Genomic DNA, 27,907 nt, shown 5'->3' on the forward strand with positions numbered 1-27,907 from the left:
CAGCACCCGGGAGGCAGAGGCAGGTGATCACCAAGTTCAAGGTCAGCTAACCTGGTCTATTAGCAAGATCCAGGCTTGCTAAGAGAACACAGTAAGACCCTAACTCAAACACATGCAGTTATTTCCGTGAATATATGATGAGTGTGTTACTACATCCAGCTAGCAAAGTTTTTTACACGTCTCTGGGCTTCACTTTTTTCAAAATAAAAATTCAAAAGTTAAGTTTATTCACCCTAGTAACCCTCACAGGTTAAATATACTGTGACAGTGTGGTCAGGTATGGTGGTACACTCTTTTCTAGTAACCCTCACAGGTTAAATATATTGTGACAGTGTGGTCAGGTATGGTGGTACATCTTTTCTAGTAACCCTCACAGGTTAAATATACTGTGACAGTGTGGTCAGGTATGGTGGTACACTCTTTTCTAGTAACCCTCACAGGTTAAATATATTGTGACAGTGTGGTCAGGTATGGTGGTACAATCTTTTCTAGTAACCCTCACAGGTTAAATATATTGTGACAGTGTGGTCAGGTATGGTGGTACAATCTTTTCTAGTAACCCTCACAGGTTAAATATACTGTGACAGTGTGGTCAGGTATGGTGGTACACTCTTTTCTAGTAACCCTCACAGGTTAAATATATTGTGACAGTGTGGTCAGGTATGGTGGTACAATCTTTTCTAGTAACCCTCACAGGTTAAATATACTGTGACAGTGTGGTCAGGTATGGTGGTACAATCTTTTCTAGTAACCCTCACAGGTTAAATATACTGTGGCAGTGGGGTCAGGTATGGTGGCACACTCTCTTCATCCTAGTTTTCAGAAGGCAGAGGGAGACAGATCTCTGAATTCCAGGCCAGCCAGGGCTATATAGCTAGACCTATCTCAAAATAAATTAAAACATTAAAAAAAAAAAGAAATAAAACAGTGTAGGGTGGAACCAGCAAGATGGCTGAGTAGATCAAAGGTGCCAGGCCTGATAACATGAGCTCCAAGCTAGGACCCACATGGTGGAAAGAACTAATTCTTGCAAATTGTCCACAGACCTCCACATACAAGTTGTTAGCGTTAATGTGCAAGTAGGTATGTATTTAAACACACAGCTTAAAAAAAGCATAGGGTTGGGGAGAAGCAAAGGATCACATCATTAAGCAGATGAATAGAGTATGGGGGCATTAAGGTCTTTTTTTTTTTTTTTTTTAAGGATTTATCATTTCTCCCCTTATGTTATAATACTAATTCTAAAGAAGAAAAAGAAAAAACCTTCAGCATTGAGGTAAAACTTTATGCTATACAGTCTAATTTGGCATGAACTTATGACCTTCCTAAACAGGCTCCCAAGTGCTGGGGTTACAGAGGCTCCTGAAGAGATACTCTTTAGCTTTAGACTGAACAGAATTTCATCAGTAGAATATAACTAGGTTAAGCATTCTATGAACAAGCAGATTAGCTTTAAACAGTCACATCCACCACTGTAGGATCTGAAGCACCAGTAGCTTACGGTTTTGAAGCATTTGCATAATGTGTTCCTTGATCATTGGCAGAACAAGCTTTCCACCAAGTCCACAGGCCATCCGGTCCAAGGCACTCTCCCCAGCAACCGCATTGCTAAACACACAAGAAAACAATGTTCATCACAGGAGAGCAAAACAAAAGTACAGAGAGAATATTTCTAAACATGTCCTTTGACCAGAGCTGAGAAGAATTCAGTCTTTGTATGTAAAGTTATGAGCCAAAAAGCCTTTAGGTAAACTCAGGTAAATAAAAACTGTGTGTAGGCCAGCCTGGGCTACCAAGTGAGTCCCAGGAAAGGCGCAAAGCTATACAGAGAAACCCTGTCTCGAAAAACCAAAAAAAAAAAATTAAATAAATAAAAACTGTGTGCTAAATGAGGGATAGATGCTGAGGCGTGTGCACACCAAGCAAGTATCTACGCTGACCTACACGTCTAGCAGTATATTAACTAACAGTCTGCCAGCGTTTTTTGTCCTGTTGTCTGGATCTATTTTTCAAGAATTAAGTGAAAGCAACTACTGAGGAAAGCCATGTTTATCTCTCTTCCTAGAAATACATTCATCTCACCTGTGGCAGATAGCAAATGACTAAACAGAGATTAGAGCAACCAGGACTCCATCACTGTGAGCTCATCTGTGTTTGAGATGAGGTCTCAGGATGTTCCTAGTCTGCACAACACTTAACAGACCAGAGGGATGCTCCTCTCTAAAGCTCACGAGTGCTAAGAATGGGGCATCCCATGTTTTAAGGAGCGTGTACCCACTTATGCACATACATGCACACACATGTTGTGGAATATTATTTTAACTAGGCAAAGATGTGTTACATTTATTTGTGCTGCATCTGTTTAATTATGCAAAGATTTGTTGCATCTGTTTCACCTTGCCTGCCTATGGCACCTGATTGGTCTAATGAAGAGCTGAACAGCCAAAAGCTAGGCAGAAAAGGGATGGGTGAGGCTGACGGGCAGAGAGAATAAATAGAAGAAATCTAGGCTCGAAATCTAGGAGGGAGGAGGAAGAGAGAATGAGGGAGATGCCTGGGGCCAGAAGCCAGATTCAAGAAGCAGTGAAAGTAAGATCTATAGAAGGAAAGAAAAGGTTAAAAAGCCCCAAAGAGAAACAGGTTAATTTAAGTTAAAAGAGCTAGCCAGAAACGTGCCTAAACTGGACCAAGCATTCAAAATTAGTAAGTCTCTGCTCATGATTTGGGAGCGGGCTGTGGACACACACACACACACACTTAAACTTAATTCTTGAAGAAAAGCCCAGACTAATAACACTTCTGTTGCCATGAGTATTTTCTGATTAAAAAATACAGGTTTAAAAAAACACAATAAAGCCGGGCGGTCGTGGTGCATGCCTTTAATCCCAGCACTCGGGAGGCAGAGGCAGGCGGATCTCTGTGAGTTCGAGACCAGCCTGGTCTACCAAGTGAGCTCCAGGAAAGGCGCAAAGCTACACAGAGAAACCCTGTCTCGAAAAACAAAACAACCCACAATAAAATAAATAAATAAAAAATACAAGTTTTTTTTTTTTTTTTGGTACTTCTGTTTACTAGTTTTAGGAATATTCATTAAAAATGTAATTTTTTTTTTTTTTTTTTTTTAAATTCTTCCAGACAGGGTTTCTCTGTGTAGCTTTGCGCCTTTCCTGGAACTCACTTGGTAGCCCAGGCTGGCCTCAAACTCACAGAGATCCGCCTGCCTCTGCCTCCCAAGTGCTGGGATTAAAGGCATGTGCCACCACCGCCGGCTAAAAATGTAAATTTTACTAACACAAATTATACATAAAAAATGAAATATCTATATAATACAGAAATGCATCTAACAGAAAGGTCAATTTTAACTTCAGTTCACGGAGACATTGCTGTGAGGGAGAGCTGGGCTGGCCTCAGGCCCGAATCTCACTCTGACCCTCCTCCTCCAAACAGGCTTCCTTCCTCCAACCAAGGTTTGCATCGTTACCTATCGAAGTCGTCATCTTCTAGCTCATCAGCATTGGCCCAGTCCTCGTCTTCTTCTAGATCCACCATCATCGCCAACATCTGAGGAACTAAAGTCAAGAATGATTAATACCTCAAGACTGAACTTATTTCATCAATACTATTTTGTTTTGTTTAAGCGAGACTGACTTTCTCCTTCAGAGAGCACATTTCCAGCCAGCCCTCTATACCCACAGGTTTGCCATCCTTGCTTCTAAGCAAGCTCAGTCCGGAACACTCGTGGATGGGCTAGCAAGATGGCTCAGTGAGGAATGGCACTTGCCATGTAACCCTGACAAGCTGAGTTACCCTGGAACCCACACACTGTGGAAGGAGGTAGCGTCTTTACGTAACAGGACATCAACAGGTCTACACACAATACCAACCGTTCCGTAGTGGGTTCAAACACCTGTATTCACGAATGGGCTATGTCTTGAGTTCTGTGAACCACTCCCATGCATACCGGGACAACTAACTGCATGCACCCCCGGTCTGTGGTTTATCCTTCCCTTAAAGGAGCTATAAGGATGACCAGCAACCCCCCCCACACTTCCCCAGTCACACTTGGAAGCAGCGAGGCCTGTCCTCCTGGCTCTCCGCCTTTGCGTCATCACTCAGTACCGACATACTTCATAATCATTTTTATTGCAACTTAGCAATGCTAAGCCAGAATCCTGTCTTATGAATTCCATTTTTAGATATCAAAGCTGCTTCTTTTTTTTTTTTTTTTTTTTTTTTTTGTTTAGCTTATGGTTCTATTGATACTGAGACTCAGGTAGCGCAGGTTGGCCTGCAATATATCCTGCTAGTTTGAACCTTGTCTTTTTTGTTTTGTTTATTTTGTTTTTCAAGACAGGGTTTCTTTCTCTGTGTAGCCCTGGCTGTTCTGGATCTCACTTTGTAGACCAGGCTGGCCTCGAACTCACAGAGATCCGCCTGCCTCTGCCTCCCGAGTGCTGAGATTAAAGGTATGCGCCACCACCGCCCAGCTTGAACCTTGTCTTTTAACATACGGTTGATCAAAACATTCTGTTTTAGTATTTGCAAATATAGCAATGTCTATATTTCTGGCTTGAAACTAAATCTTAAAATTTTTCCTCATTAAACCTTTACTTATAAAACCTATCTATATTTGGGTCTTTCATCAACTCTAAATTATTTTTTTAACATATCTGGGGTTGGGATTTTTCTTCTACAAAAATAAACAGTTGTCCTAATACCTCCAATGAATTATGTCCCAGGTCAGATTTGTTTCCATGTGAGCCATATGCTCTGGCTCCTTCCACCTACTCAGTGCCCACATTCTCAGCATTATGTTCATCTAAACCATTCTGGCTGCTCAGGACTGTGTTCCTTCACAGGAATTTTAGATCAAGTCTACTAGGAACAGCTATTAGAATTTTGACCGAAATAGTGCTGTGTTTAGATTGACTTGAGAGCTGTCAGTCTTGAAATGGTATTTGACTGGTTCTCATCTACTTATACATTATTTCTAATCATTTTTACTGTTCTCACAGTTAATGACCTTAGGTCAATTCTAATATCATGTAACAAATCCTCAGTATGTTATTGTCATGCTTTGTCGGAATTGTCAATAGAAATACTGAGAGTGGAGATCCTTTTCTTATTCCTGCCTTTAAAGTTTTTAAAATTCATCACACAATGTAGAAACTACAAAATGTCTGAGGTGCATTCACTCCAGCTCAAATACCTATTGCTTTATGAAGAAAGGGCTAGGTTGGCCCCCTAAGCCAAAGTATCTCCACATCATAACTATAGTCATGCGGGCCTCTCATGTGAGGCGGGGGGGGGGGGGGGGGGGGGGGGGGGGGGGGGGGGCAGGCAGCCCTCCCTGATCAATGTGCTAGGGTCCTGATCACATGACCACAGCCATGCTACTCATTGATGTTCACTTTATGAACTATGGATGATTTAAGAATGCCAATTTTAATTCTAATACCAGGTTTCAGAGATCTTTGAAGTCCTAAAAGCAGATCCACAACACTGGGTTCATGTAAACATGTACAGACATACTCCTCAGACCCATCTAATATTCTGAATAAATCTGAGAAACCACACAAACCCTAGCACATTTACTCAACATTTTTGCCACATTACAAGTATTTGAAGAGTTCTGACTTACTAGTCTGTGCAACAATATTGGTATGCTTTCTTAACATCGCAGCTGCAGTCTCAGACAGGGTCACAATCACTTCGAGGGCAAGTTGGCGCTGCATATTATTGAGGTTAGTGTCTCCACACAACTACAAAGACAAATTTGTGTACATTCAGTAATTTAGACGATTACTCGAGCCAAACAGAACATTTACTGAGGGATTTAACTTGCCTTTAGACTTAGCTGTAGAGTTGCTTCTAAGTGAGGGCGCAAATACTTTGGAACAGTATCCGCAATCTCAACAAGAGATTTTAGGACCGAATCATCATTCTGGTAGCATGAGTCATTGACAGCCTGCAAATGATAAAACAGAAAACAAATGGTGTATGCTCAAGACTCACCTTGTGATGATGAGATGCCTCATTAGCCAAAACATTCCTAAAGAAGTACTAAATATTTGACTAATGCAATTAGGCAAATACAAATGTTCTACCCAGAATCTAAAGGGTATCTTCACACACACACAAAATAGACGTAAGCCCAAGTCATGGGAAAAGCAAACCAAAAACACAATGAAACAACATCCTGACTGTGGAAAACTGGCCTAACAACAACGCACACTGGCTAGGACCTGTGAAGAGCAAGTCAGACAAACTGAAAACCTGTATAGAGTTTTCTCAAAACACAAAACCAAAAACCTAGAATACTAGCGCTATCCTTATAGTCTAGCCACCCTATCACTGTGTGTGTGACACACACACACACACACACACACACACACACACACACACGTAAAGAAATTAAAAATCAGTATGCGATTAAGGCAAGGCCTATAATCCCAGCACACAGGAGATAGAGGCAGGATGATCAAGAGTTCAGGGCCAGCATCAGTGACAAGAGACCTTATCTTCCAAAACCAACAAATGACCCCTTAGGATGTTCCCTGCAATATACCAATACCCACCCCCAACAGAGTCAGCATGTAGAAGGGATAGCTGTACTGCATTTACTGCAGCCTACTCAACAACTAAGATGCGAAGTTACCATACAGCCAAAAACCCGAGACCGTCATTTCAGCAACATGAATGGACCTGAATACAGTAACAGTGAGGGCTGGAGAAGTGACTCCGTGATTAAAGGCACACGCTGTTCAATCCTGAGGACTAGAGCTTGAATCCTGGCACCTACACTGGCAGTCACAAACACTGTGTGTGACTCCACCGCCGCAAAGGAATCTGACATCCTCTCCTCTCCTCTCTGTGAGCACGTGCATGCAAAGAAAGTGAAATAAATCTTAAACCAGGTTTTAGTCACAACAGTCAAGAAGGAGGAGCAGGAGGATTTCTGTGAGTTGCAACACAGCCTGGTCTATGTAGATTGGTGGCTCTCAACCTGGGGTAGCAAACCTCTGGCAAACTGCTATCTCCAAAATATTTACATTAAGATTCATAACAGTAGCAAAATTATGAAATAGCAATGGAAATAATTTTATAGCTGGAGGTCACTACAACATGAGGAGCTGTATTAAAATGTCGCTGCATTAGGAAGGTTGAGAACTACTGATGTGGAGGGTTATAGACCAGCCAGGGCTATGTAATGGGACCCACATGATGGAAGGAGAGAAGCAATTCTCTTAAGCTATCCTTTTATTTACAAAGGCACACACGCATGCACGCAGAGGGACCTTCGTCTAAAAACAGTAAATAGAATCAACAAAATGAAAACAGCCCCTTCTCACTTCTACGAGAAGCGCGGACTAGAGGAGTGGCTGTCGGAGCCTGACAGCTGTGTAGGAGATGGACGGGGCAAGGGCTAATGGGCAGAAGACTTAACTTCCAGTGCTCTACAGGATGGTAGGGAAACTAGTTGACAACAACCAATTGATGGCATCGCTATTTCAAAATAGCTGGCAGGAAGAATTTTCAACATTCCTAATACCAAGAAGTAATAACTGACCAACAGGTTTACCAATTACTCTGTGTTCATGTACTGAAACCTCACACTGCAACCATGAGTATCTACATCAAGCTAAGCTAGAAGTAAAATCAGTGACAACGCAAAACCACAATAGAACTGAAGGCTGCCATCTAATTCTTTTTTAAAACCAGACAGAACTCTCCAGGCTGTCCTTTCCTTACCCCATGTCTTAGTCTTTTTCATATACACAATGAAAGCTAGTTTCTATGATACACTTGAAGTACCCAGGCCGGAGATATGTCTCAGTGGAGAAAGATGTCTGCTCCTCCGTCTGACAATTGGAAGGAGAGAAGCAATTCTCATAAGCTATATTTGACCTCCACACTCATGGTGTGTATACACACAGAGACAGACACCAGTAACTCTAACTTACTTTAAATCCACAGGCTCAAGAGGTAACTTGAAATTTCAGATAATAAATAAATAAATAAATAAATAAATAAATAAATAAATAAATAAAACAGCATGTTACACCCTAAAGTTTTTTTTTCCTTTTTTTGGTTTTTCGAGAGACAGGGTTTCTGTGTAATTTTGGTCCTGTCCTGGATCTCACTCTGTAGACCAGGCTGGCCTTGAACCTTGAACTCACAGAGATCGCCTAGCTCTCTAGTGAGGGATTAAAGGCGTGCACTCCCACTGCCTGGCTACACCTAAAGTTTTGTCACTAACCTAAAGTACGTTCAATGTGACAACGTGGGAGGAAAAGTCACTAAATCCAGTTAGGAACGTTTTGTCACGTGGAAACCTTAAAGTTCAGCTTCTCCAAACCCCAATCCAGTGGTCCTCAACCAGAGTGAATTTCCTCTAGCAGACAGTTCTTGTTTGCCATGTGACTAAGGTCAAAAAAGGTCAAGGACAGAGACACACTGCCTCTGGGCCTCAAAGGTTTATGAGGGAGAGTCCTGGTGATGGTGGCACATGGCTTTAATCCCAGCACTCGGGAGGCAGAGCCAGGCAGATCTCTGAGTTTGAGGTCAGACTGGTCTACACAGAGTGAGATCCAGGACAGGCATCAAAACACAGGAAACCCTGTCTCGAAAAAAACAAAACAAAAGGTTTGTGAGGGAATCACAAGACTTTCTCTTCATAGAGCTCCCATGATCAACTATTTCTAAAAATGGGAAATCAAATAATCTGAGCCTAGAATCTAGCAACTTATTTTTAGCTTTAGTTGTATCCACAGGTTGAACCACTTACAACCACAAATACAGGGAAAACTGTGTATGCAGTGAACATGCACAAACTTTGTCTCACTATTTTAACTCTGGCTGGCCTGAGCTCAGAGCTCCTACTGCCTCTGCTTCCCAAGTACTGAGATGTACAAGTGGGTTACCTCACCCAGCCCAGTCTTCGCACCACTGTTTCCCAAAGAATACAACTTTTTATTATACACACAGCACTTGCCTCCTGCTAGGTATTAGAAGCAATACAGAAGATTTCAAGTCCATCAGAATATACAAGTCATATGCAAATTCAGCAACATTTTAATGTAAAGAACTTTGGTGTCTGCATGGAGGCCAGAGGCCAACACCAGGCATCTTCCCTTATAACTTCTCACCTTAATTTTTAGGACAGCATTTCTCATTGAACCTGAAGCTTGCCTTTGAGCTAGAATGGCTGTTCCGTGAGCCATTGTCTGGTTCCACCTTGTCTCTGCCACTGTGGTGCTAGGATCCAAACTGAGCCATCTGCCCAGGCCTCACGTCAGGAAATCTTACCAACAGTAAAAGCAAAGTGGTGCTTGATTTTTCAATGCTGTCTTTAATCTGTCCAGTTTTTGCTATGTGCACCAATCACAGGCCGTTTTGTATGATAAGTCTTCTAGGGTAGTTGTGCCTAAGCACTTGCTTGTAGAAAAGCACTGCATTTTATTTCTTCTTCATACTTAGTATAGGCACATATACTAGCATTTAAAAAATGTACTTGCACAACTGAGTTGTGCCACATGCAATTTCATTTTAGGGACCTATTGTGGCAAACACCCATCTGCCACAATACAGGTGTTTGGTGTTGAACAAGACTGAGTATCACTACAGTACCCAAACCAATCTTTGATTTGTGACTAAGGCAGGAGGCAGCCTTAGAATATTAACTTGTCATTGGGAGCTAATAACGCAAACTAATCATGAACTTAACAGTTTATGATTTGTGGCCGAGTGAACAACACTCTGTACACTCTGTAGTCCTGTTAATTTTTGTTTTGTTTTGTTTTGGTTTTTCGAGACAGGGTGTCTCTGTGTACCTTTGCACCTTTCCTGGAACTCACTCTGTAGACCAGGCTGGCCTTGAACTCAGAGATCCGCCTGGCTCTGCCTCCCAAGTGCTGGGATTAAAGGCGTGCACCACCACCGCCCGGCTAATTCTCTCACTTCTTAGGACGGTACTCTTGCAAAAGGTTTAATTTCTTTAGTTTCTCCTTGTATAAGGAACTTGAACCTCATAGGCTATTTGGTAATTTAACAAGAAGTGCTTATATTACTTCTACAACAGAGAAATCTTTTAACTATGAAGCCTTTTAGGGTTGGAGATGTAGCTCAACTAGTGTTTGCCTAGTATGCAGGGAGCCCTGTATTCCATTCTCAACAAACTCATAAAACTGATGTAAAATTCTGGACTTAGGTAGAGTCAGGAGAATGATCAGAAGTTCAAAGTCATCCTTGACTACATAGTAAGTTAGAGGCAAATGCAGGCTACCTTGGATCTTCCCTCAAAAAACAAAATCATAAAAACCCTACAGAAAAATCAGTAAAAATTTTCCCCAGTCTTTCTACAGCACTCAGAAGGATTTTGAGTTTGAGGCAAAGCGAGGCTATTAGGCCCTGTCTCCAAAAAAAAAAAATCAAGGGGCCAGAGAAATGGCTCAGCAGGTAAAGGGGACTGCAGCCAAGACTGACAATCTGAGTTCAATCCCTGGGTCTCACAGAATGGAAAGATAAAATGAATTTTCCCATTTGTCTTCTGATGCCCACACATCAGACGCCCTTTCAAGGGCAGTAAATATAGGCTCAATGGGCACACATCTCCATGCCCACTACTGTGTTGCTAATACCAGCACTTAGAGGCAATGAACACTGACTGAATAAATGAAGCAACAAACTATACAACTGATAAAAATTTAATCTCTTGGAAACCAACATGAGGTAGAACTGTCTATTCAGAGGTGTTTTCTTACCTGTAAGAATCCAGGTAGCAAGTCTGCAAAGTGTTTGAAGAGAGCAACATTATGCTCGTTGGCAAGTATGAAGGCGGCTGTAGCTCTGGCAGACAACGTCCGGATCTAAAAGGGAGGTGGTGTGAGGTCACACGTGAGAATGTTTTGGCAGACTCAAGCTGATCCTTCAACAGTGACTCCCTCCGGCATTTATATTTTAAGGTATAAAAGCAAAAATGGGGGAGAGGTGTTGGCAAGATGGTTAAGGAGGTAACAGTGCTTGCAGCACAAGCCTGATCCCCAGCACCCACATAAAGGCTGAAGGAGAAAATCGACTCCTGAAAGCTGCCCCCTTCTTGTTGGGGTGAGCATGCCAACACTCACATACCTACAGGAATAAAACTGAAAAAAAGAAAAAGAAAAGGAAAGCAAAGTAAAAATAGCCTTTTACTTCATTAACTCGGTTCACAGGTTAGACTTGAAGTCGGTGGTAATGTTAGTGGAAGTGAAATTCCTTACCGAAGGATGTTCTTGATCTTGCATACACTGAACTAACATCCGTTTGATGACGTCCAAATAGTGCTGTTGTTGGTTCCCAAAAATTCCAGGAAAGTTCCTAAAAAATGATTCAACAAAGTCCTTTAAAACTATACCATATCTTTACAAAGTGTGGACTAAGCCTGATTAAACCATATTCGTCAGTCCTTGAGAGTACACCCAGCACACGCTCTAGGTGGCCTTCTCTCGGCACCGAGTAAAGGTAAACAACGTGGCAACTGAGGCTGCACAGAGACTACTCAATAGCCACTCCAGGCCCGTGCTTTTATCCTTTCACCCTGCCTCAGCCACAAGATGCTCTGATGTGCAGGATGGGACAAGCAGAGCTAGACCTGCAGTCCCCAGACTCTCTGACCAGCTCTCTCTAATCCTGGTGATGCAGGGCAGTCAAGCTGTTCTACACTGCATTGGAAAACAACTAAATGAAACATATTTTTACTGAATCTGGATAAGGTCAATTTGACAACTACACAGGGATATGGTGTCTAAAAACCGTTATGTATTGCTTACAACTTGCAAGGTTATAAACAGGATATTTTAAACACAGCAGACAACATGGAACAGGAAACAGTCAGAATGCTGAGCTCCAATCACTGCTCCTAAACACACAGAAGCTCATCAAAATATTCTAAAACAGGACCACAAAAGACCCAGAAAACACTTCCCATAGCATCCCCATCTTTAAAATATCACCACCAAAGTGGTTTTCCTCAAGTTACAGTTGGTCCTGTGTTCAAATAAATGAGTGGGAAAATTCCAGAATTGTCAGAAACACACACAAAATTGCCAAGTGTGAAATGTGCAGCCATTTTTTCTTTCAAACCCATTTCTAAAATACAAAACTTAAATGATTTTAACTCTCAAAGCTGTGGGCTAAAACAATCAGCTAAAATGTTTTAGGTGTTAATGACCACAGTCTTCAGAATATTAGAAGAGGTTATATACCAAAATATGTGAAGGGCGGCTTCCCGGAGTCCCATGTTTTGTGAGCTGACCGAGTCAAAGAGGAACTTCAAACCTTCGGGCCACTGGTTGTTGCCGTCCTCATCTACAATACAAAGTCCAGGCATGAAGTGTGCAACCAAACTTCAGAATACTATGTGTGAATCAAAGTACATACAGCGCAAACGCCAGCTGCGCTGCAGACTCCATGAAGTCTCCCAAGCATGGCAGCACTGCAGGCTGAAGAGCACAACTGTGCACCTGCAGCTTCTGCTGCGGAGAGCACTGCCTATGCTCGGGCTGTAGAGGCAGCTCATTTGCATAAGCAGTTGGTCATAGATGCACGCACGCACGCAAGCATGCTGTTAGGCAGAGCCAAACTTGAAATCAATGTTATTATCACTTTCAAACTGGAGAAAACCCCAGGAACCCCAGGACCCACATTCGTTTTCTCAGGCAGAGTCTCACTGTCTAGTCCCAGACTGGCCTTGTCCTCTGTCACTGCAGTAGAGCACGTACTGTGCAGTCTAAGTGCTATCTATCAGGTACCATCCACGTTCACTTAACAAGACTGAAAACATGAATTTTAAGCCAGACCTGGTGATGCAGGCCTAAAATCCTAATTCCTCAGGAGGCTGGGACAGGAAAACCACAAGTTCAAGGCCAGCTTAGGGATAGTGGTAAAGTAGTCTTTGCCTAGCGGCCCTCAGTGGCCTAGCATGCATGAGGCTTTATATTCAACCCTTAGTACTGCAAATGGGGGAACAATTTAGCAAAGAATGGACTCCAGCCAATCTGCAATCCCAGCAGGTAGGAGGCTGAAGGGAAAGGACGGCCCCGTGTTAAAGGCTGGCCTGGACATGTAAGGAACTAGACAAGGTACCGTGCTCCTCAGGAGACCCACTGCTCACACTGGCACAAGGAACTGTCTACAAGTGAGGCCCGCCAGGCACCACGCTGAGTCCTGGTTTTGTCTTCTCTCCCTTTACTATTATTCTCTTTCTATCCCCCCATTACCTTAATTTTAAAAAGTTGGACGTTAAAGACAGAACCAGGCTCCTGCTCCTTACTTCCATTTGGGGTTCAGGCATTAAATCCTAAGCCTTGAGCATGCTAGTCAAGTACTCACCACTGAGTCACACCCCGGCCAACGAAATACCAACCTAAGGGTGACAATACCCCCACCTCACACTTTTCAAGCTTTCGGGGGCTTTAGTTGTAGCTCAGTAGTAGAATGATTGTCTGGCATGTATGAGGTTGTGTTCCCAACTCAGGAAAGAAAGAAAAATCCTTAAAACATCGGCACAGTAACACGTGCCTGTAACCCCAGCACCTGGGATATGGAGGCAGTTAGCAAGTTCAAAGCAAGCTTGTGCCGTATGAGACCCTGAATCACAAAAACACAAAGTCTACATTGGCACTTTGAATGGCAATTGTTAAAAGTATTAGAATTAGATTACATAAACATCTGTAATTTTTGACTTTAAATGTAGACTCTATAATCATAATCATTTTGGAAGAATGAACACTTCTTTGGCATCTATAAATATTCTAAACTATTCCAGTTTGGGGGAAATAAAAAGGACCAGTAAAGCTGGGCATGGAGAGTCTCACCTGCCCCCTCAGCACTCAGGAAGCTGCGGGAGGACTCACGTGAGTGAAGTCTGCTGGCCTCTACAGAGCCTGACTCAAAAGGTGGAAGGAGAAGAAAAGGGCCAGGCATGTTAGTGCACACTTGCTACCCAGCGGGCAGAAGGGACAGGGCATCGTGCCTTCTGGGTCAACCTGAGCTACAGGGAGGTCTAGGACAACTTAAGATTAACCAAGGCTGTCTCAAAATCCGCGCAAACTAGCAAACGCAGCAACAAGCACAGCCTCCCCCACTGTGCACACACCTATTAGATTCCTGGCCAGTTCCGCAGCAATGTCACAAATTTTCTTCCTCATGCTGGATTGCGTTTCCATCTGAATAATCATTAGCAGTTCACTCTTGATGGCAGTCTGGACATCGGATGGAAGAGTTGGGTAGACTTCATCGAATGCAGAGGACAAAAGACGTCTCAGGAGAACGGCGGCCATTTGTCTAGCCTATAAATAGATAACACTGTTATTAACCTCATGACTTACCAGAGGAAACATTTCCAACCCTCTGCCATTGACAGGTCTCACTGCCCTACTTTTACACTCATTTCAAAGCACCCTTTAGTTTTTAGAACAGTCACAATAGCCTCTCTAGAAAGCACAGGTAAGAAACCAACACTGGAGAATCCAGGGAACATCTTGCCCTGACACTCTGAGGACCGTTCAGCACCTGCCCACCTGGCTTTGCTCTACAGCAGAAACCTTTCCTACCTAACCTTCTGCTCAGTTTGGACTGTTCTCATCATGGAGCTGCCCTTCTTCATTCGGTCTCTTCGGTAGAACGTTATATCTATTATCTTTATGATTCTTTAGTGTGAGCAAACCCCACAGGTTCCCAGTATCTACCCAGTGTTGATCAGTCTCAATGGATACATTCTTAGATTCCCATTTCAAATCTGTGGAGAACTTTTTATTTATGATGGCTTCTGTGTGATAGTCCTTGAGTTTAAGAGAAGCTGAGGCAATGCCACAATCAAGATGTGGAGGCCAATCCACAGCCGCTGTCCAATTCACAATGTTAGAGAGCCAGCTTGTTAACCGGCTAGCTAACAGCTAGCTGTTGCCATGACAATCACCCTGTGAGCTTCTTCACCCCATTCCGAATGACACAAAGTGGTTATTTCATACAGTTTTCTAAGTGTGACAATCAAGCATGACCAGAAGCATTTACATGTGGTGTAACTGTTCAAAGAAGCCTCTGTGACCTTCCTATATATGCAAGGTGAGTAGGATCTCTAGACTTTCTAGACCTGGGCATTCAACACTTGCCAAAGTAAGAGATATCCAATACTATCAGGATATTACTTTATGGTAGGAAACAATGAAAATTAGGTACTAAACATTCAAGAGTAGCAAAGAGCCCAGTAAATAGCTCCATTTTACCACAGGGGAAATGCATTGAAATTCCAGTACATCTGAATCTAATTACATTAAATAAGTCACTAAAAATAATAACTCTCTGGCTAGGCAGATTCAGGAGACTGTCACAAGTTTAAGGCTGGTCTGGGCTATAATGTGAGACTTTTTTTTTTTAAGAAGGTGGGCTGAAGAGATGGCTCAGTTAGCAAAGTGCTTGTAACAGGCCAGGTATGTAACATAATGCTTACAACCCCAGCGCTGGGAGACCAGAGCCAGGAGAAACTAACTGGCTTGCTGACCAGTCAGTCTAGCCAAATCAATAAGTTCCAGGTTCAGTGAGAGACCCTATCTCAAACAAGAAAGTGGAATGCAATTACGGAAGAGACCTGAAATCAACCTCTGGCCTCCAAATACACAGGAACACATACATATTTTAAAGACAAAGATCTGGGATGTCTCTTTTGTGCTTAAATCTACATTAAAATGGTCCCCTTTTTTCTTTCTTCCTGAGACAGGGAGGGTTTCTCTGTGTAGCTTTGTGCCCTTCCTGGAACTCACTCTGTAGCCCAGGCTGGTAAAATGGTCCTTCTTAAATAAATAAATAAAGATAGATAGGCAGCTAGGTGTGGTGGCATACGCCTTTAATCCCAGCACTGAAGGCTCCCTACCCAACACCCCACCCCACTCCCGTCCCATCCCCAAGACAGACGGAGCTCTGAGTTCGAGGCCAGCCTAGTCTACAGAGCGAGTTCCAGAGCAGCCAGATCTACAGACCCTAAAAACTGTTCTTATGCTTCTCTTCAGCACATGAACTTCATCTAGAGATGGCCATATGCAAATATTTTATAAATATATTTTCAAAATATGTGATTAACATTAAAATGTGTGCGAGGGGCTGGGGCTGGAGATGGCTCAGCAGTTAAAGGCACTTGCTGTTCTTGAGGAAAACCTGGTTCCATTCCCAGCACCCACATGCTGGTTCACAACAATCCATAGGCACATATGTGGTGCACACATATATACTCATGTATACTAAGTAAATCTAAAAATTTCCCCCCAAATGCTTTGTGAATAGAACTTTCTTTCTTTAGAATGAGACAGTTAAATGAAAGAAACCAATTTTTATAGCTACAGAAATGATTTGCTGTGTGTGATGCCAAGCACCTAGGTAGAGGTGGTGAGACTGTAAATGTCCAGGTCAGCCTAGGGTACACTGATTCCCATCTCAAAACTAAATAAACAAATTTTTTAAAAAGTAATTATACATAAAGCTACTGACTTTTATCTACCTTAAAGATGTCTATGTTGTAAAAAGAAAATTCTAATACTTAGTAACGAATCGTTAAAATTCTTATCAGCACTCTGACCATCATCTAACACTACAGTTTATTTCATGAGAATTATTTTCAAATATTGAAGTATTACCTCCTCAGCAGCTGTTGTATTTCTGATGGCTTGTAAGAGGAATGTGATCTTGGACTGGCCTGGGATATTCTCATAGGTTTCCTGCATGAGAGATAACGAGAGGTTGGAATACAATCTTAGAAAATCCTATGAGGAAATCGGTGAGGAAATCAAGATGGGGACGCAGGGAGTTGGGACTGATGGTGACAGTTCCTTCTGTGATGTGAAGTATACTCTAGACAGGTGAGCACAGAGCTCTCTACTCTCCTCTTCATTTTTGTGTATTTTCAAAACTTCTGTCCTCTGGGTCAACAAAAATCCATGTCCCACAATCATACAAAAATTGACAAATGTGGATCTAGAAAGATGGCTCAGTAGTTAAGAACACATGCTGTTCTTGCAGAGGACCTGGTCGGTGACAGCATGGACATTATGGGTCTCAAAGCCTAATCCAGTTCCAAGAGCTCTGACACCCTCTTCTATTCTCCATGGGCACAAGGCATCCGTATAGATACATTAAAAAACAAAACAAAACAAAAATCCTATAATATAATACCACAAAATAAACACGCACTTTGATATCACCTGATATTCCAGGGAACTACTTTATCTTGTCAACACTTTTGTAGATTATGGAGAGTTGGTTCAAATCACAATTACATACAACATCAAATTAGATAAAGTAGCAGAAAAAAAAAGGGAAAGTATCCAAATTCTTTATGCTGTATTTTCAGGGAAGGATTACTCTAATACATTATATAATTTTAAAAAAATCAAATGATTGTTGTCCAGAGAAATCTGCCCCTCCCCAAACCCAACAAACAGACAGACAGACAGACAGACAGTGTTGAATCTGGATCTGTTCAAAAGGTTCTGTGAGTCAGAGGGCTTTCCTTTCCCTTTCTAGTACCAGAACAAACTTGTTAGCCATAAAAAGGTAGGCGACAGCAATCAGAAGCAAAGAGCGCAATCCGGCTGTTCACTGCCCGTCAGCCCGGAAAGCACACATACAAGTAACAGAGACCGAGCAGGCCAGAGTCAGGAGCGTATATGCACATACACATATGCATGCAGTAACAATTAGCTTTTTTTTTCCCTCCTTTTTTTTACAGCCCCAAATTTGAAGGAGAGCAGGAAAGGGTACATGGGAGGGTTTGGAAGGTACAATGGGAAGGGAGAAAGGTAATTACATTAAAATCTCAAAATAGAAACAAATTGTTAGACTAGATCCCTCAACTTATTGACAAGAATTCATGTGCAGAATGCCTAACTACGGACCTCTTTTACTGGGACACTGAATCATTTAAGTACATTTGGAATACTTTACCTGGAAAAGCCTTTAGTAACCGATCTCTTTCCACCTGCCTAAAGTAGATATTAATTTCTTAGCAGTCTAAGTTTGAAGAGCTTGCCTGATGTCCCTGGATTTTCATAACTGACATAGGAGGACAATTAAGGTTACCCATGTCCCACGTGTCCCTTATGCCCTTCTAAGCCCTTCCTAGTGTCCCTGGGATACTGAGAGACAAGGTGGTCAAGTTTCATCCCTTGAATGACTTAAGATGATGAGAACAAGGACAGAAACCTCATCTTCCATAGCAACCATCCTTCCAATCTCTCTGGTTTCATTCCTGGGGGCTAGCTGACTCAGACTTCTGTTTATACAGGGCCACACTATTTCCAAACTCTTAAACATCGTAGTGGAGGAAGGTGGACAAAGACCCCCAGGTCCACTGTAATAAACCCAGGACCTAACAATGCTGACAACCGTGCCGGAAGGTATGCACAGCTGAGAAGCTGGGCTGAATTTATTTATACAAAAATAAGATAATTTATGTAAAAGATATTCACAAGGCTGATTACAAAAATGGTTATGTATCTTGAAATTTTTCACTTAATTTTTAACCAAAGCAAAAAATCCAGCGAAGGTGTCACTAAAAAAAGGTCTCAGAGCTGGCTGTGGTGGCTCATGCCTGTAATTACAGCACTTGGAGACCAAATCGAGGGTAACACTGCCTGGAGTTCCAGGCCAGCCTGGGTCATAGGGTGAGGCACTCTTGTCTGAAAAACAAAAATACAAATAATAAGCAAACGACAAACTACCCTACCCCAAATAAAAAGCCCCAAACATAGGGAAGTCCTACAGAACAGGAACAATGTAATAAATATTTCTTCATTCCTTGCACCCAGCACTCAGACCCACTGGAGAGGCTACCAACCATGAACAAGTAATGTCTCCCCTGGGCAATCACTCAACTCCTGAGGACTGCCATCTTACCCAGGTGGGACCTCCTGGTGTCACTATGCCCGTTCTTACACAACGTTATCAAATATCAACATGGTTCCAGGATGAATGGTTCATGATGGGAAAATTCAGTACGAATGGCATGGAACTCATAAAGAGGGTCTGTCCATTTGTATGCTGCACTCACTTCAGAAGATCAGCAAAGCAGGGCTTAGCAGAAGGAAAAAGCTGGAGTCCAGCCTATCTCCTTAGCCTGGGCAAAGTTACACAAAGGCAGACATTGAATTTGTTCATTTTTCTATACCAAATATCCAGGACACTGAAATACAAGGACTATTCCTAGCATTACTCTGGCATGTCCAGTGTCCATTACTAGCTTGGGACAAACAAAATTTTGACCCTATTTGATCCCACTATACATAATCACAACATATCAAGATCCCTGGCTCCCCTTTCCCTGCCCACAAAGGAGAAATGTTAAGTACTCATCTCATTCATTCCATAAATATTTATGACAGCTCCTTGCATGAGAAAATGCAAAAGAGTGAACAAGGAACTTCTACTTTGTAAACACCTTAGCTCCTTAATCAAGTATATTTTCCACTGTTACCCTTCCTCAACACAAATATTAATGAGGAGAAATATTAGGAATTAAAATTCATATACAATTAATAAATACACTGGCAAATAAAAATGCCCAGTTATGAATACCATGAATGCCTTTGAATTGCTAGTCAATTTATTTAATTGCTTATTCGTGTTAATTATTGTATTCTGAGACACATGGGCATTCAATATTCTCTTTCTTTTTGCTTTGAAATTGGTCTCTATGTAGGCCTGGTTGGCAGGACTGGAACTCAATAGATCAGGCTGGCCTTGAACTCAAAGAGATCCTCCTGCCTCTGCCTCCCTATACTGGAATTAAAGACATGTGCTACCACACCCAGCTCAAAAATCATTTCCTTAAATATGAGAAACATTTTCTGTAAAGTAGGAAAAGTCCTTGTAGATTTGAAAAAAAAAGTTTATTAAAGGGAGAATACAAATGGAGAAACATCCTAGAAGACTTAAAGTTTTTCAATCACTTCAACAAAGCACAATATGACTTTCATTGTATTTGACTTCATGAGTAAAAGTGACCTCAGTCAAGAATTTGGTATTTAGCCGGGCGGTGGTGGCACACGCCTTTAATCCCAGCACTCGGGAGGCAGAGCCAGGCGGATCTCTGTGAGTTCGAGGCCAGCCTGGGCTACCAAGTGAGCTCCAGGAAAGGCGCAAAGCTACACAGAGAAACCCTGTCTCGAAAAACCAAAAAGAATTTGGTATTTATATGTCAATTAACCATTTTATTTTGGTTGAGTAAATTACAAATATATTCACAGAACCCATGTCAACTTTTCAGCTCCAGCAAAACATTTCCATATTTGTTTTATCAGACTTAGGATTCAACTTTGTTTAGGTTACTTATAAAAAGGCTCATTTCCCCAGACAAAAGAGGGGTGCTGAGAGCTCTTGAGCAGCCATTTCCCCTAAAATATTTGCTTTTCTATGAAACTTACAACTTAGTAGACTATATGGTATCAAGGAGCCCCTCCCCCTAATTTACTCTTTTGTCAAACTAAGAAAAATACTGTATCACAATACATACTTTCTATATAAGCATGTTCTCAAGATGTATTGAGCAAAAATGTAGTATCTGAATGTTTTTGCTAGGAATAGAGACAGTACTAACAATACTTATTTCCGATTGTTCTTTATGAGAAAATGTGCTGAATGCTACTAACTATCCCTAAAGTGATGTAAGAGATAAAAGATTTACAACAGGCACCAAATTGGAATTCAAGCTGAACCAGACACTGGTATTTAGTTCAATAGAAGAGAGATTCCCCACCAGGCTGGACAATAGAGACTTAAGCAACTGGAGGGAAGGGGGAGAATTAAACTAGCTTACTAATTACAATGCAGTTCTGCTCTGCAACACAGGGAAATTTCTATTATAGGGTGGGATTAAGAACTTGCTTTGGTTTAAAAAAATTTCCTCGAGTTTGCAGAAAGTATCAAATGTTGGGCATCATCATATCCCAAGTGCAAATTGTTGCAAGTAATACATGCATACTACTTCTAAATACATATACTACCTTAAAAAAAAAACCTTGCAAAGCATGCATAGACAAGAATACATGTACTTGTATGAGCAGTACTCTCTGAAGACACTAGAAGCATCAGCTACCCATTCATAAGATGAGGATATAAATAATGCACTTTATCTATATAATGTATGGTCTTCTAGGTGACAATGTGAAATGAACTGAGTGGAAAATCCAATTGCAGAATGTGTACTGTACACCCATTCAAAATAACACTGATGTACACATTAGTGAGGCTTGTTACATTTCCAAGGAAGACTATTTAATACTAACATGGAAAACGGGTTAAAAACTGTATTGTTTTAATTTCACCCCATACATTGTATATTTCATGAATAAGGAAACTCGTGTTCGAAATCCCAACACTCAGGAGGCATAAGCAGGGGTATGCCACAAGTTTGAGGGCCTGTGTAAACTACAAACCTGGTCATCTCCCCTCCCCCCAGAATTAATTTTTTTAATAAAGACACAGTTTAAAGCTCCGTTTCATACAGAAGTTTCCAACACATTTACTTACTAAACTAAGTGTGACCGGAATATCCTTTCTACTCAAAGCAGATTGACTCTGTTTTAAAAGACAGCTCTCAACTTTAGACCGATAAATACAAAAGACATGCCAACCTCACTAGCTATATGTAAAATACATCTTTGGTCTGTAAAGGTATCCAAACACTCTTCAGCGAGTCTCCCCAAAACTTCTGACACATGGTCGCAAAGAACACGTATCAACTTTCCTAGAAGTTACCACACAAAAATCCCGGTTTCAGCATTAACAATGTATCATCCGTCTTCCATTCAACCAAACAGTCTTACTGTTAGCTTGCAAAACGGCTTACAATGGCATGTGAAATCAAACTCTCTGGAGCCAAGAACGATTGGGGTCATCCGAAAAGCACCGGCCCCGGCCCCGTTGGACAGCCACAGTGCCCAGTCCATCCCATTTCTAAGCCCTAGTCTCTAGAGATCAGACAAAACTGGAAGAGGGGCAGAGTGAGGTGGGTCAGCAAGAATCCCTTCAAGGCAACTTCCCGAGGGCTGGAAGGGACCGGCTTGTGCAGTTCGTTCTAGAAACCAGAGAGGGGCTCCGGGAGAGCCGCCGCAAGGCAGCGACAGGCAGCAGGACACATGTTTCCCGGGGCTGGGATGGGGGAGGCAGCGGCCGGGGTGGGGGAGCGGGACGGGCCCCGAGCTGCCGGGGTCTGGCCGCCCGGGAGGGCTGGTGGGCCGGCCGGGCGGCCGGGCACGGGGTGCGGGGCTCGCGGGCGGGGCGGTGCGTCAGGCGGGGCGGCACGTGTGCGCGGGTCGGCGGCGGGGAGGCAACCGGCGCCACCGCTGCACGGGCCCGGAAGGGCCGGGGCCGGGCGGGAGCCGCGCACGTGGGCTGCGGGGCCCGCTGTCGGCCGGGCGGCCGGGTGGCCGGGTGGCCGGGCCCGACCTGCGCCGCTCGGCCGACGAGCTCCGAGGGCCGAGGGGAAGGATGGCCGCGCCGGGCGGCCGCGGGGCCGCGGGGCCGCCGATCCGCTTACCTCCGCCTGTTTCCGGACCACATTGTCGGGGCTGAGCAGGTTTCCCAGGAGCAGGTAGAACTGTTGCTGCTCCGCCGCGGCCGCCGCCATTGCGCTAGGCGTGAGAGAGAGAAGGAGGGAGCCGTGAGGCGCGCTGGCGGGCCGGCGGGAGGGTTGGGGGCGGGCCCAGCGCGGCGACCGGCACCAGCGGCGGCGCGGGGCTGGGGGGCCGGGCGGGAAGGGCGGGGCCGAGGGGGCCGGGGGGGGCGGCCGGGGCGGGGCCGCGCGCCCTCTCACCCCGCCGCGGCCGCCGGCGCCGGCGCCTCATTGGCTCGCGGCCCCGGCGGGGGCGTGTCCGAGGCCGCGCCCCGCCCCCCTCCCCCGCGAGGGCCGCGCCGATTGGCCACGCACCCTGCGGTGTCGTCACTCCAGCGCGCGCCGGGGGCGGGGCGGGGCCGGCGGGCGGGCGGCTGCGCGGCGAGGACCGGGGTTGGGTGGGCCGCGCGGGGCGGGCGGGGAGGAGCCGGCCTGGCCCGGCCGCCTCGGGGGGCGTGAGGCCCGGCCTGGGAGGAGGGGCCAAGCGCCGGAGCGCGGGAGATTTCGGCGCCGCCGGCTGCCGCGGGTCCCTTGCCTTGCGGCCCGCCCGGCGCGTGGCCGCGCCCTCGGGGTCCGGAGCTCCGGGACCGCTAACCCGATCGCCCCAGCCGCGCGGCCCTCGGCTTCTGCAGACCCCTCCGTCGGCCTGGCCCTGCCGTCTCCCCCCCTGGGCTGTGACTCAGGCCACCCCTTCCCGCCGCTGCCCTGTGACTCACGTCCCTGGGCTGCCCCAAGAGGGGGTTGCTCGTCCTGGGACTCTCCCGCCCGCGACCGGAGCACACACGCGCCCACCCGGGACCCGCGACCGGTCCCGGTGTTTGGGGCGTCTTTGCTCGCTAAGGTTGGGAGAAGTCGTGAGACACTCCCTAACTCACTGGCCTTAGTCGATGCGGGCCCTCGCGGAGGGGCCCAGAGACAGACCCTGTCTGTCTGTCTTAACCCCCCGCCCCCATCTCTTCTGTCTCTCTCTCCTCTCTCCACTCCAGTGCTTAGACATTAGCACCGGTCTGCCTTTCTAGCTGGGACTGCCCAAGCCGGAGAGAGCAGGGCTCACTCAAATCAAAGAACTTGGAGGAAGAAGCCTGCTCAGAATCATGACCACCATTCACAATCACAAGTGCTCATGTCAAAATAAAATAGAATCGACTCCCAAATTAATGTGTGACATAGTCTGACATTAAAAGAAGGTGGCCCAAGAATGAAAGATTATCCCAAGTTGAAAACTAGTTCTACAAAATAGATGTGCTGCTGGCTTCCTGTGGAGAAAGAACCCAATCAGAGTTGCGGACCTTTCTCTACAAATCAGATTCTGTCGTAAAAACCTTGGCTGGCTCTCACAGCCACATGTTTATCCCAGTGCTTTTGCCCAGACTGTTGAGAACTTACTGTGTCCAAAGTATTGCCTAGGCCCAGGATGACAGTGGGTTAAAAAAATTCATCTTGTGTCCAAAGGACACTACCTCCTCTGAGTAATAGGTTTCAACAGCATGTGTCGTGCAGGTAAGATCTACAGCTCAGCAACTCGTAGGATTTGACTTGAAGTTTTTTATTTCTTGTTGGTGATTCTGCTTTTTGAAAGTCTTAAATATTTTCTCTTAGGTGATTTTAAAGATTGGTCTTAGCCGGGCGGTGGTGGCACACGCCTTTAATCCCAGCACTCGGGAGGCAGAGCCAGGCGGATCTCTGTGAGGTTGAGGCCAGCCTGGGCTACCAAGTGAGTTCCAGGAAAGGCCCAAAGCTACACAGAGAAACCCTGTCTCGAAAAAAAATAAATAAATAAAAAAAAATAAAAAAAAAAAGATTGGTCTTACGTCACCCGGAGCCAGGTCTTGCAGATTCTGGCCAGATACCCTGGAATCCACTTGTAGGTGTGAGAGCCAGCCACGGTTTTCACAGCAGAATTTAGCTGATTTGTGGAGAAATTTCCCTTTCTGGTTTCAGCTGCCACACTGACAGAGTTCTTTCTCTACAGGAGGCCACCACAACTATTTGTACAATTGGTGTTCCACCTGGAAGTCATTCTTTGGCCACATTACTTTTTTCAAGGTCAGACCACTTCACACATTAATTTGGAGTCGATTTATTTTGACATATACATTTATGTGTGTTAATAGTGAACATGATTCTGAGTGTGCTTCTTCCTCATCCAAAGTTCTTAAATTTGAGGGAATCACATACTAACTGATTTTTAATTAACTAGGGTAACAATGAAACAAGACAAATTATCTAGAGGCTTCCTCAGGGTATACCCGATTTCTAGTTTTTGCTCAGTACCTGCTATATTTTATATATATTTGTATATGTATGTGTGTATGTATTTTAAATGGCGGTCTATACAGTGCATATTTTATATATTTAAAATCTATATGCAGGGATTGGAGATATAGGTCAGTTAGTAGAGTGCTTGCCAAGCATGTGTGAGGTCCTGGATCTGACAGCACTGCATTAAAGGAAGCCTGAAGATTTATGCCTATAATCCCAGTACTCAGGATGTGGCTACATAGAGAGATGAAGACAGCCTGGGCTACATAAGGCTTTGACAAAAAAACAAAAACAAAACAAAAGCAAAAAAAAAAAAAAGAAAACCCTGAAAACTAAATAAATATTCAGTGATTATTAAACAATAGACACCCCAATGTAAGTTTGTATGTCAAGAGATCTATGTTAGGAGTGGCAGTTGTGTTATCAGTCTTAGTTTAGTTTTGTTTGTTGAGGCAGGGTCGAATTGTGTAGCCCTGGCTGGGCTAGAATTCACAGAGATCATACAGTATCTCCCAAGTGCTGGGATTAAAGGTGTGTACCTGTTGATGACTCGAAAGGTGTTTAGTTCAAAAGGAGATGTGTCTTCAGTTGCAAAATACACATGAAATTTTAAAGACAATAAGACGTTAATAACATCATGTACAAATAGTATATTGGGTTAAAGTCAATTAATGAAATTTATAAACTATATTATTACATATATCAATCATTTCAGCTATCTCTCTTTGCTTATTAAAGGATGGCTAGTTAGAAACTCAGAAGTAACATGTGGTTTGAGTTTTTGGCTTAGATTCCTATTGGATAGTGCTTTGCTAGAGAATAAAATAAGTAACTAAACAGTTGTTTATATAGTTTGTAGTTTAGATTAACTAAAGGACTTGAATACATCAGTTACCTACAGTGTTTTCTGTTGCTCCCAGTTTTTTTTACTTGATTCTCAGGGATTTGGAGACATGGCACAGCACTTTCTGAGCGGTGTTCCTTGCTTAGGAATTTCCTTTCCCTGCTGGTTTGACAGAAATAGAATTGGGGACCTTTAGAAGACAATCGGCTCAAGTCAAATCAGATCTTATAGAATAAAAACTCATGACTTAGTCCCAACCCTCTAGGATGACCTGAGTTTGATCCCCAGGACCTACAGGAGAAAAAGAGACCTGACTCCCCCAAGTTGTCTGTTGATGTCTACACACAGATACACACACACACACACACACACACACACACACACACAGACACACACACACAGAGACACACACACAGACAAATAGACACACAAGCACACACAAATAAATGGTATAAAAAAGTTAAATCAAGTACTGGTCAAGAGCTAAAGAAAAATAGAATTTTCTGGATGATGACTTCATTTAAATGTGGCAAATGGATTTAAATAATGTCCCCTTTGCTGCATTTTAAACATGAAGTAAAAATAGACTTAGCAGAAGGATTTCATTTTTAAGATTAATGTTTTTACTTAGAACGCAAATATGTTGAATGGAAAAGAATGGAAAAAGACACATCACATAAACAGTTTCCAAAAGAAGGCTGAGAGGACAGCACTTCCATCACACAAAGGAGAGCCGGGACCCAAGGTGTCTTGAGAGCTAGGTAGAGTGGGCACCTGAAGTCTGAGGACCTTCAAGGACCTCGAGTTTCAGGTCTCAAAAAGCCAAATGAGTTCAATCCTTGGAACCCACGTAAAGGCAGGAGAGAACCAACTTCCCACAAAGTTGTCTTCTGAACTCTGTGTGTGGCACACTTACACCCACATACATACATCACACACACATTTTTTAAACCAAAATGTCATTTGTGATGGGATATTCCTATTACAAAAGGGTCAACCAATCAGAACGATACAGGTTAAAATAAATAAACCTAACCCCCACACGTCTCTGTGGAGTGGGTAAAAGAGTCAGAGCTGGCTCTCTCCTTTTCTAATGTGGGTCTCAGGGATTGAACTCAGATTATCTGATTTGGCGGCAAGTGCCTTTATTGGCTGATCTATCTTGCCAGCTCAGACATAGAAGTTTTAAACACACATAACTAACAGTAAGGCCCAAATACACAAAGTGAAATCTGCCCCACTTAAGAAATAAGACGATTCAGTGAGAACAGTCTGGGACTTCAGTTCCTGCTCTCAGCAGTAACTGATGGTTAACGGCATATAGAGAGAAGACGGAGTAGACAAGACATGCTGCGAACCCAGTGCCTCTACTACATCTGCACAGGACACACCGCCCAATGAACATCTCTGGGTGCACACTTCCCCAGCCTGTACACAGCATAGTCCAGAGTGGATCCGATTTTTAAAAGGTTGGAAGCAAAAAACACTTGCTCTCTGACCACAATAGATTGAGATTAGATATCAAGACTACCAGAAGTCAAAGAACTTGACATATATGTGGAGATTTACCAGTACAACCTTCAATGGCAGCTGTATTAGAGAACTCACAAGAGAAATTAGAAAATACCAGAGAAGAATGATACAACTGTCTGCCAGCAGCTCTTACAGAACGCCATGACAGCAGGCTCACAGGGAAAGCAGAGCTGTAAACACCTACGTAAGAAAAGACACAGATGCTAGGAGCAATGGTTTCTTCCAGTAATCCCAGCACTTAGGAGGCTGGGCTCCTGATTATCCTGCTGCCATCTCCCCAGTGCTGGGATAACAGGACTGTGCCATCATGCCTAGCTCCCAGTTTTGACAAAGGTCCTGTGATGGTTAATATATTGTTTTTCCAGTTGGCTACTTTGTGGTACCCAGTTGTCTGGTAAAAATACAAGGCTACTGCTGTGAAGGGATGTGAGGGATGTGATTCAACGTTTGTAATTAATCAACTCAGTAAAACAGATTACCCTCTATGAGGTGTGTTCATTTTCTGCAATCAACTGAGGCCCTAATAAGAACCACTCAAATGAACTCACATCCCAGGATTAAATGAACTATTAGGATCATCATACAAAGTGAAATCAGACACAAATACCCAAATATTCTGTGAAATGTCC

General features: G+C 43.6%; 1 protein-coding gene across 3 annotated transcripts in view; it reads right to left on the reverse strand.

The window, feature by feature from the left end:
- The window catches only part of Ipo5 (importin 5), a 49,917-nt gene that overhangs the window by 16,838 nt on the left and 5,172 nt on the right, over nt 1-27,907 (reverse strand). The window contains exons 3-13 of one of the 3 annotated variants that reach the window (XM_037208317.1): nt 25,801-25,907; nt 22,565-22,658; nt 16,668-16,748; nt 14,138-14,330; nt 12,246-12,348; nt 11,262-11,358; nt 10,764-10,868; nt 5,846-5,968; nt 5,642-5,762; nt 3,482-3,569; nt 1,502-1,608 (exon numbers count right to left, since the gene is read on the reverse strand). In XM_037208317.1, coding sequence (XP_037064212.1) covers nt 1,502-1,608; nt 3,482-3,569; nt 5,642-5,762; nt 5,846-5,968; nt 10,764-10,868; nt 11,262-11,358; nt 12,246-12,348; nt 14,138-14,330; nt 16,668-16,748; nt 22,565-22,654 — 1,108 coding nt within the window. In that variant the 5' untranslated portion in view covers nt 22,655-22,658; nt 25,801-25,907. Of the gene's footprint in view, nt 1-1,501; nt 1,609-3,481; nt 3,570-5,641; nt 5,763-5,845; nt 5,969-10,763; nt 10,869-11,261; nt 11,359-12,245; nt 12,349-14,137; nt 14,331-16,667; nt 16,749-22,564; nt 22,746-25,796; nt 25,908-27,907 lie in introns of those variants that run through there. The other 2 variants (XM_037208318.1, XM_028868228.1) reach the window with 2 other exon arrangements.

This window comes from Peromyscus leucopus, chromosome 9, assembly GCF_004664715.2.
Source record: "Peromyscus leucopus breed LL Stock chromosome 9, UCI_PerLeu_2.1, whole genome shotgun sequence".
Lineage (NCBI taxonomy): Eukaryota > Metazoa > Chordata > Mammalia > Rodentia > Cricetidae > Peromyscus > Peromyscus leucopus.